Source organism: Boleophthalmus pectinirostris, unplaced genomic scaffold (assembly GCF_026225935.1).
Source record: "Boleophthalmus pectinirostris isolate CB_2022bp ecotype Guang Dong unplaced genomic scaffold, ASM2622593v1 HiC_scaffold_21, whole genome shotgun sequence".
Lineage (NCBI taxonomy): Eukaryota > Metazoa > Chordata > Actinopteri > Gobiiformes > Gobiidae > Boleophthalmus > Boleophthalmus pectinirostris.
This window is the reverse complement of record NW_026571175.1, coordinates 31,211,898-31,227,526: the sequence shown is the minus strand read 5'-3', so window position 1 is coordinate 31,227,526 and position 15,629 is coordinate 31,211,898. Positions and strand designations below refer to the sequence as shown.

The window sequence follows — 15,629 nt, the reverse complement described above, 5'->3', positions numbered from 1 at the left end:
GGACACAGCTCCAGATCCACTCGTCTATGTAAAGTTTTGGCAAAGCACAAAGTTCTGGCAGGACACGTAACTGGACACTTCTCCTATTGGTCAGCCTTATCGTAGTTTTGAGTGAGTGACAGCTGGATTGAACAAATTACAATCAAGTGTGAACTAAAAATCGTGATCAGACTTCAAGAAAATCATAATATTTGTCTTTATTTTTTCTTTATTTATTATTGACACACCCAAGGAGGTCAAACTTCACACTCAACCAAACATCACCCACATTTCAAAAGAAGTTCCCAATGACAGTACCCAAAATTGAACCGAAACCCAAAACTTGACAGCGTAAGGACAAAAATAAATCCGGTGAAACAGGTCTTCCTCTTCCTCCTCAGAGAACCTGCAATAATAATGTTGCGGTAATTTTATAAAACAGTTTTAGTTGAAATGCTCTCGGCCAAGAGTCTATTGTAGTATTATAAATAGTTTGAAAGTAACATTTACATGAAATTGGGGCATTTATTTCATCTTCCCAAAACCAGCAGGCTCTGTGAGGGAAAAAAATGAAGCACCAGTTGTATTAATAGTCCACTTGTAAATTTTTTTGTTGTGTTTATACCCGTGAGCCATTTATGGTTTCTCATATGTGGCAGACAAACCAAAAGCTTATTCTTCTTTTCTCTTTCCAGTTCAGTTTTCCAGAAAATCGTAATATTATCGGCCGCCTCTACTCTAGTGTGACTCTTGTGTCCTTGTATTCCAGAGAACGCGTGGCCAGAAGAGGAAGCGTCTGAACCTGTCTGAGGAGCCAGAGGAGAAAGTGGAGGTGTGTGTCATGATTCTTTCTCTCTCTTTCTCTCTCTCATCCCCGGCTCCGTGTGTCTCACTCAGATGTGCCTGTATTTACTTTGCCGCGCTTATTTGACGAGGTATTACCCGCGCTCAAGAGATCTTATTAAAATTCAAACTCACTTAATGAATTTCCTCCAACTCCGAGAGGATTCTTTATTAAAACATATTTCCCTCAGAGTTGTGTCGGCGTCTGAAATATGCCGAGTTTTGTGATGTTTCGCATGAGAAGGCTGTGATGTGATTAGCATTATCACCGTTTAGCCTGGCGGTTTGCTCCACTGAAGCTAAGTATTGTTTTAGTTATAGCTGTCTCTGCCTGGCATTCACAAGCTATTAGATCTTAACAAAAACATTTCCTAAATATAATTTAGCCTGTAGCAAAAAGAAGATTGCATTTTGATAGCCATGATTAGACTTCTCAATCTTAAATTAAGTAATAGTGGATGGGAAAAGCAGCAGAAACATTTAGTGTTGTGGGGTAAATGGATGCAGCAGGTCCTCAAAAACCCTCTGCAGTAACAATATGATTAAAAATCCCACTCGGGTCATAGGAGGGCACTTGTAGTCGGCAAATCTAGTAGTCCCATCTACGGAAGCCGAGAGGGGTCACAACAAATGCAAACGCCGCAACAAATACAAATGCGACAACACAACAAAAAGCCACAACACATTAAAAAGCCACAACGGAAATGACCGCGGGACTCTGTTTTAATGCAAACGCCGCAACAAATACAAACGCAAATGCCACAACACAAACGCAAATGCCACAACACATTAAAAAGCCACAACACAAAAGCACATGCCACAACACATTAAAAAGCCACAACACAAAAGCACATGCCGCAACACATTAAAAAGCCGCAACACATCAAAAAGCCACAACACATTAAAATGCCGCAACACATTAAAAAAACACAACACATTAAAAAAGCCACAACACATCAAAAAAGCCAAACAACACAAAAGCCACAACACATTAAAAAGCCATAACACATCAAAAAAGCCACAACACATTAAAAATGCTGCAAACACATCAAAAAGCCACAACACATAAAAAATGCTGCAACACACATCAAAAAGCCACAACACATTAAAAAAGCCACAACACATAAAAAAAAACACAACACATTAAAAATGCCGCAACACATTAAAAAGCCCCAACACATCAAAAAGCCACAACACATTACAAAGCCACAACACATCAAAAAGCCACAACGGAAGTGACCGCGGGACTCTATTTTCCGATGGACCGATCAAGCGGCAAGTGAAGAAGAACTACAACGTGAAACGAATAATGATAGAACAATAAATTACTTTTACGTACATTTCCAACTTCTCCGTTCCTTTACTTTTCACGTTGTAGTTCTTCTTCTTCACTTGCCGCTTGATCGGTCCGTCGGAAAATAGAGTCCCGCGTTTATTTCCGTTGTGGCTTTTTTTGTTGTCTTGTGGCTTTTTGTTGTGTTGTCCCATTTGTATTTGTTGCGGCGTCTGCGTTTGTTGTGATCCCTCTCGGCTTCCGTACACATCACTCCAATTTAGGGTTTAAAAATCCTATATTACGCTAAATTGACTCTTGTGAGCTTTTAGTCATGTTTGAATGTTGTTACCTCGTCAAAAACAGCCCTGGAGTTGTGTTTTGTTTAATTCACTCATTTAGTTAGTTAGTTAGTTTCATTTTCTTCGGTCAATTAACATAAGTTATTCTATAGACCAAAGGAGTTTAGGCTGAAGTTTAACACTTATTTAAAACTTGTATCCTGTTTTAACATATAAAACAGGATACAAGATGGCAGAACTATTTACAGAAAACAACACAAAACTCATCTTTTATGAGTGCAGCAAAAAATACGTACTTAAATCTTTTTTGGTTTTCACAACACAATATATGTCGATGTTCATACACACACAAACTGCCCATATCCCCAAAGCTCAAAATGATCTGTTAAGTTACTTCTTACCTTTAGTTCAGTAGAGATGGGCAATTCCAGGGCTGAAATCATCAAAATGATTCTAGTGAAGGTGTTACCACATGACATCACAAGGTGGAACAGAGTGTTTTCATTCAGAGAGAAGAACTCAGCCTAAATATGCAGGTTTGGTTTGTGTGTTAAACATGTGTGAATGACACAAAACACAACTCCAGGTCTGTTTTTGATGAGGAAACAACATTTTAACCGATCAGAAAATAGCGTAATATGAGCTCTTTAATTCAGTGTTTCCCAAAATTCCCAACCTTCGCGACCCAAGTCAATAGACATTATTCTTAAATCATGAAATAACGGTGAATCTGACCATTATTGAACATTAATGAGGATATTTTAATGCTGACTGAGTGATCATGTCTCTAAACAATTAGTATTACTCAAGTTTTAAACAATACAAGCAATAAAAGGATCCATAAGTCGCCTAATTGTAGTCCATTTCTTTTTCTTTTCAACATTCAGTTGACCTACATGCAGATCGTGACAAGGCGACCCCAAAAAATGGAAACAGTGCCCTGAGAAACAATGCTTTAATTAACTAATAGTGGAAGGGAAAAGCAACAGAAGCATTAGTGTTGTGGAGTAAATGGCTGTAACTTGCCCTCTAAAACCCTCTGCAATAACAATATGATTCAAAATCCCCCTAGAATCTCAGGAAAGCAATTGTCGTTGGCTGATCTAGTCGCATTGCTTCTGTCTAGGGCTTAAAGGGCGCAAAATATTACGCAAAATTTATTCTTATGAGCTTTAAGTCATGTTAGAATGTTGTTACCTCATGTAAAAAATACCTGGAGTACAATTTCATTCAGGCCAAACAGCAAAAATCTCATATTTACAGGCCTTTTTTCTTGATGTAAACAACCAGTTAAACCAATTAATAACTGATTAGCCAAATAATTATTAGTTTCTGCTCTACTCCGATCACCATTTCTCAAAAATAACAGTCAAATCAGTTCTTTTGGAGCAAATACAGCAAAAATCTCACATTTACAGGCCTTTCTTTCTTGTTGTAAATGACCATTTAAACCAAAGAATAATCAATTAGACAAATAATTATTAGTTTCAGCTCAACTCCGATCACCATTTCTCAAAAATAATAACAACAGTAAAACCGGTGCTGTCTTTATCTGTGGAGAATGTGGAGATTGACGGATTAGTATTTTAGATTTCATGTTTAAACTTAAATGAAACATGAATAGAAATTGTCTTCTTTTGGGGAGCGGTTCAGCCATTTCATTTAACACTTTGATTAGATAATACTCGCCCTCCGCTGACAGCAGCTGGAAGGGCAATTTTCACAGCGATTAGCCACATGACATCAACAGATAAACAAAAAAAATGCTTCTTATACGTCCATTCTTATATTCAATTCCCTAGGGTTTTGAAATGCAACAAATCATATACTGGTTTAACAAGTTTATGTGGAGAATGAGGATGTGTGGCTCTTGAGAAGTGATGAGATAAACTTTTATTTGTCTCACAATGAGGAAATTAGTGTTGCAACGTAAAGTTCAAGAACAGCAAGAGAATAAGAGCATCAACATCTAAATAACAATAGACTTACAATATAATACAACAAGTCCAGAGCTGAAATCTTTATTCTAGACAAGCCAAGACAAGTTTATTTGTATAGTACATTTCATTCACTAAGTAATTCAAAGTTCTTTACAGAATAAGAAATACATTAAAATCACAATAAAAACAAGTCAAAACAAAACGGTCAACTCTATTTATAAGGCTATAAGTCAGTCAATAAAACAAAATTGTATCATAATGTTATAATATACTTAAATGCTTGGAGATGATTTGGCAGAAACGGTGCTTTTCAGATTCTAAAATGTGTTGAAGTCGTACTCTCAGATGAGGTGCAACAGCCAGGGTCGATATGGTTTTCTCATAAGAAATATCCAAAAAGGAAATTTACAAACAACAAACCTGATCCCTTCTATAACCCAATCCAGTCCATTTTATTCCTATAACATATTGCATAAACAAAGATGGTTTCCCAAGTGCTGCACCTAGAGAAATAAAAAAAAATAATAATAAAAGAAATAAGAAACTAGACTCTAGATGTTGTAAAGATCTGCATTTTAACAATTTTCATTTTAACTGCCCCACATCTTTTATTAGGGCTGGGTATCATTAAGAAGTTACTGATACGATACATACCTCCATATATAGGCCACGATACAACACACTTTTCAATATAGTGAGCTTTCTATTCAGTACAATTCTATACATTATACTTCACATCGATTCGATACAGTTCATTAAAAAACAAAGGCTAGATCATAGCTGTGATACTAAAAGTCTCCTAAGTTTGTGCAAAGTTAATATGAAAAACACAAATTTTACTCATCCAAACAGTCAAAATATCAACACAATTGTAGCTCTTACACAAATTAATTGAGTAAAATATTCCTAAAAATACACAATATGTCGATTAGGGCTGTGCAAAAATATCGAAATATTGCTATATCTCATTGTTTAATGTGATGATACAGTATCGATATTGTGGGCTGCTGTATGTAAAGAGTATTTTTTGGTATTTTTTACAAATTATTTTGTTACAGCACTACAGTTTTGTTGCTTATTTAGTGGAAGGAAACTCGCTTATACAACACATTTTTTACATTTTTACTGTTTTGATGATTAAAATGTTTGTGTTATATATTCACTTTGCACAAGAAGTGGTTTAACAAAGACTTTTAGGATCACAGCCAATATTTAGCTTTTGTTTTACTGAACCATATTGAAATGATTTGAAATATATCGCATCGAATTGAAAGTGCACTGTATCAAGATATGTATCGTATCGGCAATTTCCAGCCTTAATATTGATACTGATACACATTAAAATACGATATATCAACATTTAGATATTTTTGCACACCCCCATCTTTTATATTTGATCACAAAATATTCCATTCTTGTTTTAGACGTACAGTATCCTTCAGAGGACACAAAAAAATCAAACCGCTCTCCTCTGTTGCCTTTACCGCTTTACTATCTCCCTCTCATCTCCCTCCATCCCTTTTGACTATCCCGGGCAGCATCCAGCCGCCACACACACAGACCCGATTCTAATCACCTGCGTCTCCATAGGAACCGGCGCCACGGGAACGGCGTCAACGTCAATCAACCCTCCAGAAGAAGCCCAAAGCGGACGACACCAGGACCGAGTGCACCACGTGTAAAGGACCCGGCGACAATGAGAATTTAGTGAGGTGAGTTGCGGCGTGTTCAAAGACCGCCCGAGTGTGGGGATTATTAAACATGCAGCGGCCATATCCTCCCGATGATTAAAGTTCAGTCTTCATTAGGCGATGGCGGGCGACGCGGATCAGGCAGGGCCGAAGGGTGGCGCCTCCATAGGGCCCATATATTGACCTGCCACATACATTTGCACACTTCATTAAGGTGTAATGAATAGAACAATTTATTCTGCTGCCTTCACGGGATTTCAGGTGTCGGCGTCTAATAAACACCATTTCTCTTTGACTTTGAAATTCAGACGGGGGAAAAATGGAGAGCAGGTGATGAGTTTGTGAAAATGTTCATAAAATCTCCCCGGAGTTTAGTACTGTTAGATGTGGCATTAGTTTTTATCTGAATGAATGATTTCAGACAGCGTTGGTATGTTTTTACAAATGTGTTCAGTCATCTTCCACTTTGTGTTCTGAGTCATATCGTTTGTGCTTTTGTTCTGTTCTTTCAGAGTAACGTGACTTCTTATTTTTGTTTCCATCAGTGTCCAGCAGACGTACACAAAGAATGCGTAGAATCTGTAAGCTCGAGACACAGGCAAGTTGTTTATCAATGCATAAACAATAAGAACAATGTCAGGATCAAGATAAGTGATTGTATATTGAAACGTGAGCTGCCAGAATGTTCGTTAACATGTCTGCTCTGAGGTACAAGTGGCCTCTGTGACCCCAGCAGTGAAAGACAAACTGTAAACAAGGGCTGGGCCAGTTTAAGGTGTAACTCATTCCTTTAGGCGCGACTCATTTTAGCTTTGGAGAGTACGCGGCGCCGCCTAGTGCCTCCGCTCAATTTCATTTCTCTCTAGCGACTAAGTCAGGAATCGGAATACACTAGACGGTTCGCAAAAACCTCGAAAGTGCGAGTTCGGACATCGGCTAATCTGTGAAGAGCCATATATTCTGTGTTGGCAACAATTCCCGAGATTTAAAGCCGGAATAAAGAAAATGTTTGGTTAATTTTATCAAGGGGAAAGACGTCATATAGGGGATTAGGGAAAAGCTTAATATACCAGTTAACCTGTTAGCGGCGCAGTACATATGTTACGACCAAATAGCAGCGATTGGTTAAATAAAAAAGTACCCGCCTACCGTCGAGCGAACGAATTCTAATGCTGCGAGGTCAGACGGTTTCTACAAAATGAAACCGGCTGATGAATCAGGCTAACACATTCTAGCTGCTCTAAACATTTCCGTTAGATTAGAGGAAAATCAAAACATTGTGATTTCTAAAACTTTGTCCAGTACCTTTGAACCACTGTTTTTGCCATGAACCAGTTCAGGAGCAATAAGGGATTACATAGACTCATAAACAAATTGGACATTCATAGTGTTGTAAGTCTGTGTTCTCCACACAGCAAATAGAGCTGCCGTATATAAGACAATCAAACAATATTAATATTAAAAGAATAGAATGACTAATACTTCTCTGGTATCAATGGGAAATCTTTCTTTTGATGAGCTTATAATGAAAGTAACTAATGTAACTGCAGTTCTATGAATCTAGATTTCCCAAATGTGGGGCCAATTGGAGAAACATAATGCACATGACAAATACGGCTGGGTAACATTAAGAAGTTGCCGATACTTCGATACATAGGCCACGATACGATGCATATCTCAATGCAGTGCACTTTCGGCTCGATACGATATATTTCAAATCGATTCAGTACGATTCAATAAAAAATAAAGGCTAAATCATGGCTGTGATACTAAAAGTCTTTGTTAAACCACGTCTTGTGCAAAGTTAATATGAAACACAAATATTTTAATCATGAAAACAGTGAAAATGTCGAATGTGTCGCATAAACGAGTTTCCTTCCTCTGAACAAGCAACAAAACTGAGGCTCTGTAACAAAATAATTGAGTAAAATATACCAAAAAATACTCTTGACGATACATCGATAGAGCAGTCACAGATATCAGTACTGTATCATCACATTAAACGATACGAAAGGTTGATATTTCGATATTTTTGCACTCCCCTAATGACAAATAGGTCGAATCATATTACTACAACACCAACAAAAGTGCAGCTGAGTTTAAAAAAAAAAAAACAAGGATAGTTTTAATGCTAAACGAGTTAAATATTCTCACCAGTCGTTCATTTCTTGTGTTCACTGCTTTAGTTTTTTGTCATTCATTCCTCACCCTTCGTTCTCGTGCCATTGCTTTGTTCATTGTTTCTTTTGTGTGTCCATTGCTCTTGAATGCCTTTCGTTCATTCCGTTCTCATCCATCCTTGTGTTAGAGGCTGTCCTGAGGGTGACTCCCGGCGGGCCCATGTTTGTGTTATCTTTGGCGGGCGCGGGCAGACGGGCGGGCGACAGGGGCAGTGGGGGTGAGAGGTCGCTGCCCTGACTCTTTGTATCTTTGCGTTGCACAGGTTGTGAGAGCCGGGGCAGCCACCTCTCCTCCCAAAAAACACTGAGCGGACAGATGATGACCGGGCTTAGGCTCAGAGAGAGAGGCTAATAAAGGAAGAAAGACTCCACTGCGACAAGCTGGACACCAGACTGGACCCCACAGACTGGACCCTCCATACTGCCCCATTCACTAATGCCATGCACCTCTGGATTTCTGTTCAAATGTTCAAAGCAGGTGATATCATCGAAGTAAGAATGTATTATTTTTATATGTAAAATCAACATCAGTATGCCAAATTACCCAAAATTCAAACCTGGACAACTGTTCCACATACCGTATTTTTTGGACTATAAGTCGCTCCGGAGTATCAGTCGCACCAGCCAAAAAATGCACAATGCAGAAGAAAAAAACATGTATAAGTCGCACCAGACTATAAGTCACACTTTTTGGGGAAATGTATTTTATAAAATCAGACACCAGAAACCGATATTTCATCTTTAGCGTAACATATTAACAGTGATTCAGATAATTATAGCATAAACAACAGAACATAAATTAACCACACTCACATTCTCACTCCAAATCACTAAATCCATTGAATTCTTCGTTCTCTGTGTCACTTCTGCGCGACCTCCGGAGATAAATCATAGATCCATGATGTAAACAGAGCGCCGATTCCTCTTCTGCATAGCTGTCGACAGACTCAGCATCAGTTCCAGTTAGAATTATTCCGGCCTTTCTGAATCTCGACAGGATGGTTTTGGTTGTTATTGAAGTTCAGGCTTTGTCGATTCATCCAGTGACAGTGAAAGTTACATGGTGCACCCACCTGGTTACCATGAATCTTTGTTTTCCATCCCCGCTTTCCACCAGTGAATCACAAGTTTCTCGCTCACTCCAAACTTTCTTTCTGCTGCTCGATTACCATTTTCGGCTGAATGTTTCCCTATTTGCAGCAGGACAGCGGCTATTTCTACAGGAGGCATGCGCAGTAGAGAGAGAAGTGACAGTGGTACAGGAGTAATAGTAGTACTAGATACTGACACACGAGCCTAGAGCGCCCACTCACGGCTGTCAGTCTGAAAATTTTAATATATAAATCGCAGGAAACATCCAAACCATGCAAAAAAGTGCGACTTATAGTCTGAAAGATACGGTACTCCTGAAGGTCTTTTGGAAACACACACACATTATAATCTGTCCTTGTTGTGATTGTGACACCTGCATTGAGCTTTGTGCAGAAATCTATGCAATAATACCTTCGCTGATTGTAAAAATGGCAGTTTGGGGCCATGCTCGTAGCAACATTCCTCAGGCTTTTTAGTGCATTTTGCAGCCATGTTGTTGTGCTTTTAGGATCATAATATTATCAGCCAATTTTGATTTAAGTAGTCCTACAACAATTCCAGTCATGGTGTCCATTTGACAGCTGTTAGGGGTAGGGATGCACCGATCCAGGTTTTTCTGTTCTGATACTGATACTTTGATAAGTATCTGCCAATACCCCAAAATCATCTGACACCAGTGTAGGGACTGAAAATGTTGTTTATTTCCTTTAAACACAAAAAAAAGTCCATTATTATATATTATGTGTTTTGTAACTACTGAGCAGCTTTGTAAAAATACAACTTTAATGATTTTATGAGATGTTTTAGGCCAACAAATCATCTTTTTATGCTTATTTATTGACCAAAATGGGATATCGGCTGAATCGTTATCTTGAAAATGTTGATGGATCGATATCAGCTTTCAATGTTGACGCCGATATCCGATACCAATATCATATCGGTGCATCTCTAGTTATGGTTACCCTGCTTGTAAAACTTGCCACACTTTCGTCTACTTGTGCAATGTAATGAAAATCACAAAGCTGTTTTCTTGGGCTCTAAGGAAAAAAATGCATTCACAACATTTCCAATCAGCTCTATCGATTAAGGAAATCAACCACCTGTGACTTTGGTCCAGTGCAATCACTCAGCCTTGTGTCTTATTCTCAAGCAAACAGGGTCAGATTGTAAAGTAAGTGTATTGTACCAAGTAGAAACCAACCATCTGTAGGTTTAGTGTAGATTACAACGTTATTATTAGATTATTAGATTATTAGTCGTGGTGTAGACGAAAACAAACAAAAAGAAAAACTGTCTGTGATGGCATGACAGTTGAGTCTGAAGGAGCCCAGTCCAGACCTGGTCCCTGGTGGTCCTGTATCTGTGGCTGTCAAAGCAGAGCTGTGCTGAGCTGTCAGACCCATGACACGTGTCAGAGCTCCCCCCCCGTCCACACCGCACACGGGGCTAAGTCTGAGAGGCTCTTAAACCACACACTCCTGATCACACATAAAAACATATCGTCTTAATGCAACGCTTCACGGCCTTTTTAGCCTTCTACAATAATCTTTAAAAGGGCCCGTATTACGCTGTTTTCTGAGCTATGTTATAATGCAGTTTCCTCATTAAAAAACAGACCGGGAGTTGGGTTTTGTTTCATTCACACATGTTTAACTCACAAATCCTGAATATTTAGGCTGAGTTTTTCTTTCTGCTCCACTTTGTGATTTCATGTGGTAATACAAGAAGTGCTCCACTGTGTTTTTAAACTACATACAACTTCACTAGAATAATTTGGATGATTTCGGCCCTGGAATTGCGAATCTCTACTGAAGTTTCTGCTTAATGACATGACAAAGTGTGTGTAGAATCCCTCCGTTGTCCAGATAGAATCTATGGTAAAGGAGAAATTCATTTTGTGAACTGAACAAACGTTTATTTAGGTCGAAAAAGTTTCGCAGCTCATTCAGTTCTGGAGAGAATCCCGAAAGACACATCCTTATATCTGCCTGAAGGGAGGAGGTAACTACGCTGAAACTACTCTGAAACTAACACGTAACAAGTAGGGTGTTAATTGGAAGAGAACATTTTGACTTTTGGAGATGGAAACGGACTAATAAGCGCTACTCAAACATGCGTGAATGAAACAAACCACAGCTCCAGGTCTGTTTTTGAGGAGATAACTGCATTATAACATGACTCAGAGCTCACAAAAGTCAATTTTGCGTAATACAGGATCTTTTAACAGTTTCTGAAATGGCAACGTGTGTCTGTTCGGGACATGTTTTGCGACGTTATTGTTAGATACAGAGCATGCTGCTGTTCTGTGGAAACATATCTACAGTAAATGTACATTATAATAAGATCTTAATACGACATATAAATCTCCATAAAGGTTTAGGTGCGTACATTTGTAATACTAAGGACGTGTCTCCTGTAAAATGCATGAGTGGTGTATTTACTCTGATCTGTACTGTAGTTCCTGAAGTATTGTACTGTGTAGATTAGAATGTGAATGCAGGTAGCTCTGTGCTGTTCTCATGTGTGCACTATTTATTTATTAAGAGGCCAAATGTTTTCTTTTGGTGCCTTTGTTTTAATGTGTTTTACAGAGTTGAGCTCTGCTGGTGCTGTAATTGTTTCATTTTCTTATTGCTTACATTTGTTTACACGTACAATACCAGTCAAAAGTTAAGACACACCTCCTCATTTAAAGCTTTTTTAAAACTTTGTGTTTACTATTTTACTATGAAAAAGCATCAAATATGTGATCCCAGATATGTGGAATTATGTGGTGAAAAAAAAGTTGAAGCTGTATTGCTCAATTTTTCCACAGTAGAGATTAAATGTCAGATCTGTGCAGAGGCAACCCTATTCACAAGAAAGATTTACTGTATTTTTGAGCAGTAGAAACATCCATCATCAATATATTTTAGATCAATATGTTTAATATCATAAAGAAATATTGTAACATCTCTATGGAGACAAGCAGGTGATGAAGCCTCCACCAGAAAAGTTGCGAAATGCACCTTTAAATAGTGCAAGTTAACTTTTTTTTATATATAGTTTATATTCAAATCTCCAAAGTATTCACCCTTTGCTTTGTTGACAGCTCTGCAAACCCCTGACCTTCTCTTAATGAGCTTCTTGATGACGTCTCCTGAAATAGTTTTCACTTCAGATGTGTCAAGAAATGCCAAGAGTGCCAACCAGCGATGAAAGCAAACGGTGGCTATTTTTAAAAATCTAAAACAGATTTTGAATTATTTAGAGTTTATTTTTTGTTTACGATATTCCACATGTGAACAAAACCCCGAGATACTTGAACTCTTCCACTTGAGGTTCTTGATTTGCCGTCAATCTACGTACCTACCCTCACTTATGATCATGAGCTTTGGGTAATGACCAAAAGGACGACCGAAATGAGTTTCCTCCGCAGGGTGGCTGGGCGCTCCCTTAGAGATAGGATGAGGACCTCAGTCACACGGGAAGAGCTCGGAGTAGAGCCGCTGCTCCTCCATGTCGAGAGAAGCAGCTGAGGAGGCTTGGGCATCTGTTCTGGTTGCCTCCTGGACTCCTCCCTGGAGAAGTGTTTCAGGTATGTCCCACCGGAACAAGCCCGGGATGAACGAAGTCTGAGAGTCACTGCTCAGACCCGACCCCGGATAATTGGAAGAAAATGGATGGAAAAATGGATGAATATTCTATATGTGTTCAATTATACTTTTGATGCTGACAATGGGAATCTACAATTAAAATAGTCATGAAAATACAGACAAAATAAAAATGAAAAAGTGTGGTCAAACTTTCGACTGGTAGTGTACGCTTTAGGGGAATACTCTCGTGATACATTTAAAGGTGCACTATGTAACTTTTTGGTTGGGAGGGTCTGTCACCTGCTTGTTTCTATGGATATGTCCTTGCTCTCCGTTGAATGTTCCACAGTGTGACATTAAACAGCTCTACTTTACATTTATTCAGTTATAGGTGGTTTTATAGCTCAAAAATACCTACAAAAACAGGCATTCTGACTGCGAACGGGGTCGCCTCTCCACAGATCTGGCACGCAACTTGGTCTGTTTTGATCTCCATGAAGATAGAAAGGTTTAATGCCATACTGTGAAACATTCCAGCCAAAGCAATAACATCTCCATGGAAAAAAGAAAGCATATAACGGACCCTCCACTATAAAAGTTACACAATGCAGCTTAAACTAAAGCCTCTAAATGCAAAAGTTTAATAGAAAAATGACACGGCAGCAACGCATTTAGTAACAGCGATGATAAAGATAACGTCTGATGTTCAAGCCATAAGAGATGATTTTGTGTGTGTTTTGGTGGCAGATGGAGTTGTTTGTGCAGGACAGAAACTGCTGAGATGCCCGCGCACAGGCTCCTCCAGTCTTCACACGAAAATCATCTCTTCTCCATTTCTAAAACATGGATCAAATCGCCTTTCCCCTCCAGTGTGAAACCATTCGGACAGTTTCAGCTTAGTCATGTATAAACCCGTCACAATAACACATTTTCAACTGTAATATACAATTTTCTACCTCTCCTCAAGCAGAATAACTCAAAAAAAACAACACTTGACCTGCTGCTATGACCAATAACCGATATTTACCTTTCAAAATCCATAGCGTCGCCCACAAATTTACCTTTAGTCACAAGTAAACTTTTCACTTTAGTAAAAATAAATCTGGTTTAGAACATTTGTGACATGTCTGAGTAACCAGAAACGTACAGTAGGGATGTAACAATTTCCAAATCTCACGATACGATATTTTCACGATATGCATCTCACGGTACGATATTTATTGCGATATTTGTGGAGGCGAACAAAACTGTGAATATGCTACTTACTTCTTTAAAAACATTGATACTGTTAATAATGGTACTGTTGTAATATGAATAATTAGGATTTAAAAGTGTTAATTATGTTAAATCTCCATTGAGAACACCAAAGGATCATGGTCTATGTAGTTCCCTCTGTTTTTTTTAGCTATTGCTGCACCATAACAATGAATTTAAGTAAAGAGACTTGTAATTCGATTTATTGTGACAGTCCGCGATGTTATTGTGAGACTTTTGACGATACGATATCACAATATTTCGGTTATTGTTACATCCCTAACATACATTCATAAAACACTCTTGTGACAATGCAAAAATGTAGGTACTGAGTATTGATCACAGCCAATACCAGAACAGATACCGGAATTGTTACTAATATAACCAATTAAATGCACCCATCTCTAGTGTCCACCGGGGATAAAAAGTATTGCCATGTTGTCTTAAAGCTACCATCTGTAAATGCATTTGATTTTTTTTTTTTTTTTTTTTATAGTAGTAGATGGCAGATGTAAAACTGCTCCCTCCTTCCCTCTCCCTTCACCAGACCTTTGTTCAGATTCTACCTGTGCTCATTGGTCTTCAATCATAGAGCAGTAACATAGACGGCATCTAGTGGTGACATGTGAGAATACAACAGATGGTAGCTTTAAATAACCAAGGGAACCTATAAGTGAGAATCTAAACTTATGTGAGGTTGGAAAAAATGTACAATATTGTAAAAAAAAAAAAAAAAAAAATGCAGTTCAAGAGTCATAGCAGTTACTCAATTGTTCAATCTTCAATAGCTCAAATACTGACATAGCACAAATAATAACAGGAAGTTTGACTCTAATACTAGTAATATTTGGATTTGACTTTCTGAAATGAAAATATTGCACTTTTTAATGATATTCTAATTATCTGTGACGGACTAGTATACATGAAATAAGCCAAAATATAGCATGAAGGATGTTTTCATATAGCAGTTACCATGACATGTGTCTTATTGAGTCCTTTTTTCAGACCAAGAGTTTGTTTTCATATTTGACAGTTTCGACTGCTCCCTGTGGTCTTCCTCAGAGTCACGTGATGCTCCTGTGACGTGTCCGTTCAGCTGATTTAAACAGGTTTTGGCGCTGTCTTCCTACCGGAGGAGGCAGGACGACAGCGCCATCTGCAGCCCGACTTCTCCAGGACAGGATCCCAGGTGTGTGAGAGTAAAAAAGAACCCCTCGTCCCGGTTTATCGTCCCGTGGGCACGTTTCCGTATTTCGACTCTTAAATCCAGCGACGGTGTTTGTCATCAGCATCACGTGACCACACTGAGGAGGACCGCAGGGAGCGATCAAAACAGCATGAATGAAAACAAACTCTTGGTCTGAAAAAAGAACCTAATAACATAAATTATCAGAAGACCAAATGAACCTGACGTGTGTGGTGTTACTTCACTGCTGCCTTGCGATTTCTCCGTTCAGCTTTTGCATTCAGATCTTGCCCAGGTGTGTCCCACTCACTGTA

At 38.6% G+C, this 15,629-nt stretch overlaps 1 protein-coding gene across 5 annotated transcripts in view; it reads left to right on the top strand.

Annotated features, from left to right (window-relative positions):
• Positions 1-15,629, top strand: part of phf14 (PHD finger protein 14) — a 163,073-nt gene that overhangs the window by 72,484 nt on the left and 74,960 nt on the right. For 2 of the 5 annotated variants that reach the window (XM_055157288.1, XM_055157287.1), the window contains exons 16-17: positions 749-811; positions 5,928-6,049. In XM_055157288.1, coding sequence (XP_055013263.1) covers positions 749-811; positions 5,928-6,049 — 185 coding nt within the window. Of the gene's footprint in view, positions 1-748; positions 812-5,927; positions 6,050-6,573; positions 6,845-8,471 lie in introns of those variants that run through there. The other 3 variants (XR_008632718.1, XM_055157290.1, XM_055157289.1) reach the window with 3 other exon arrangements.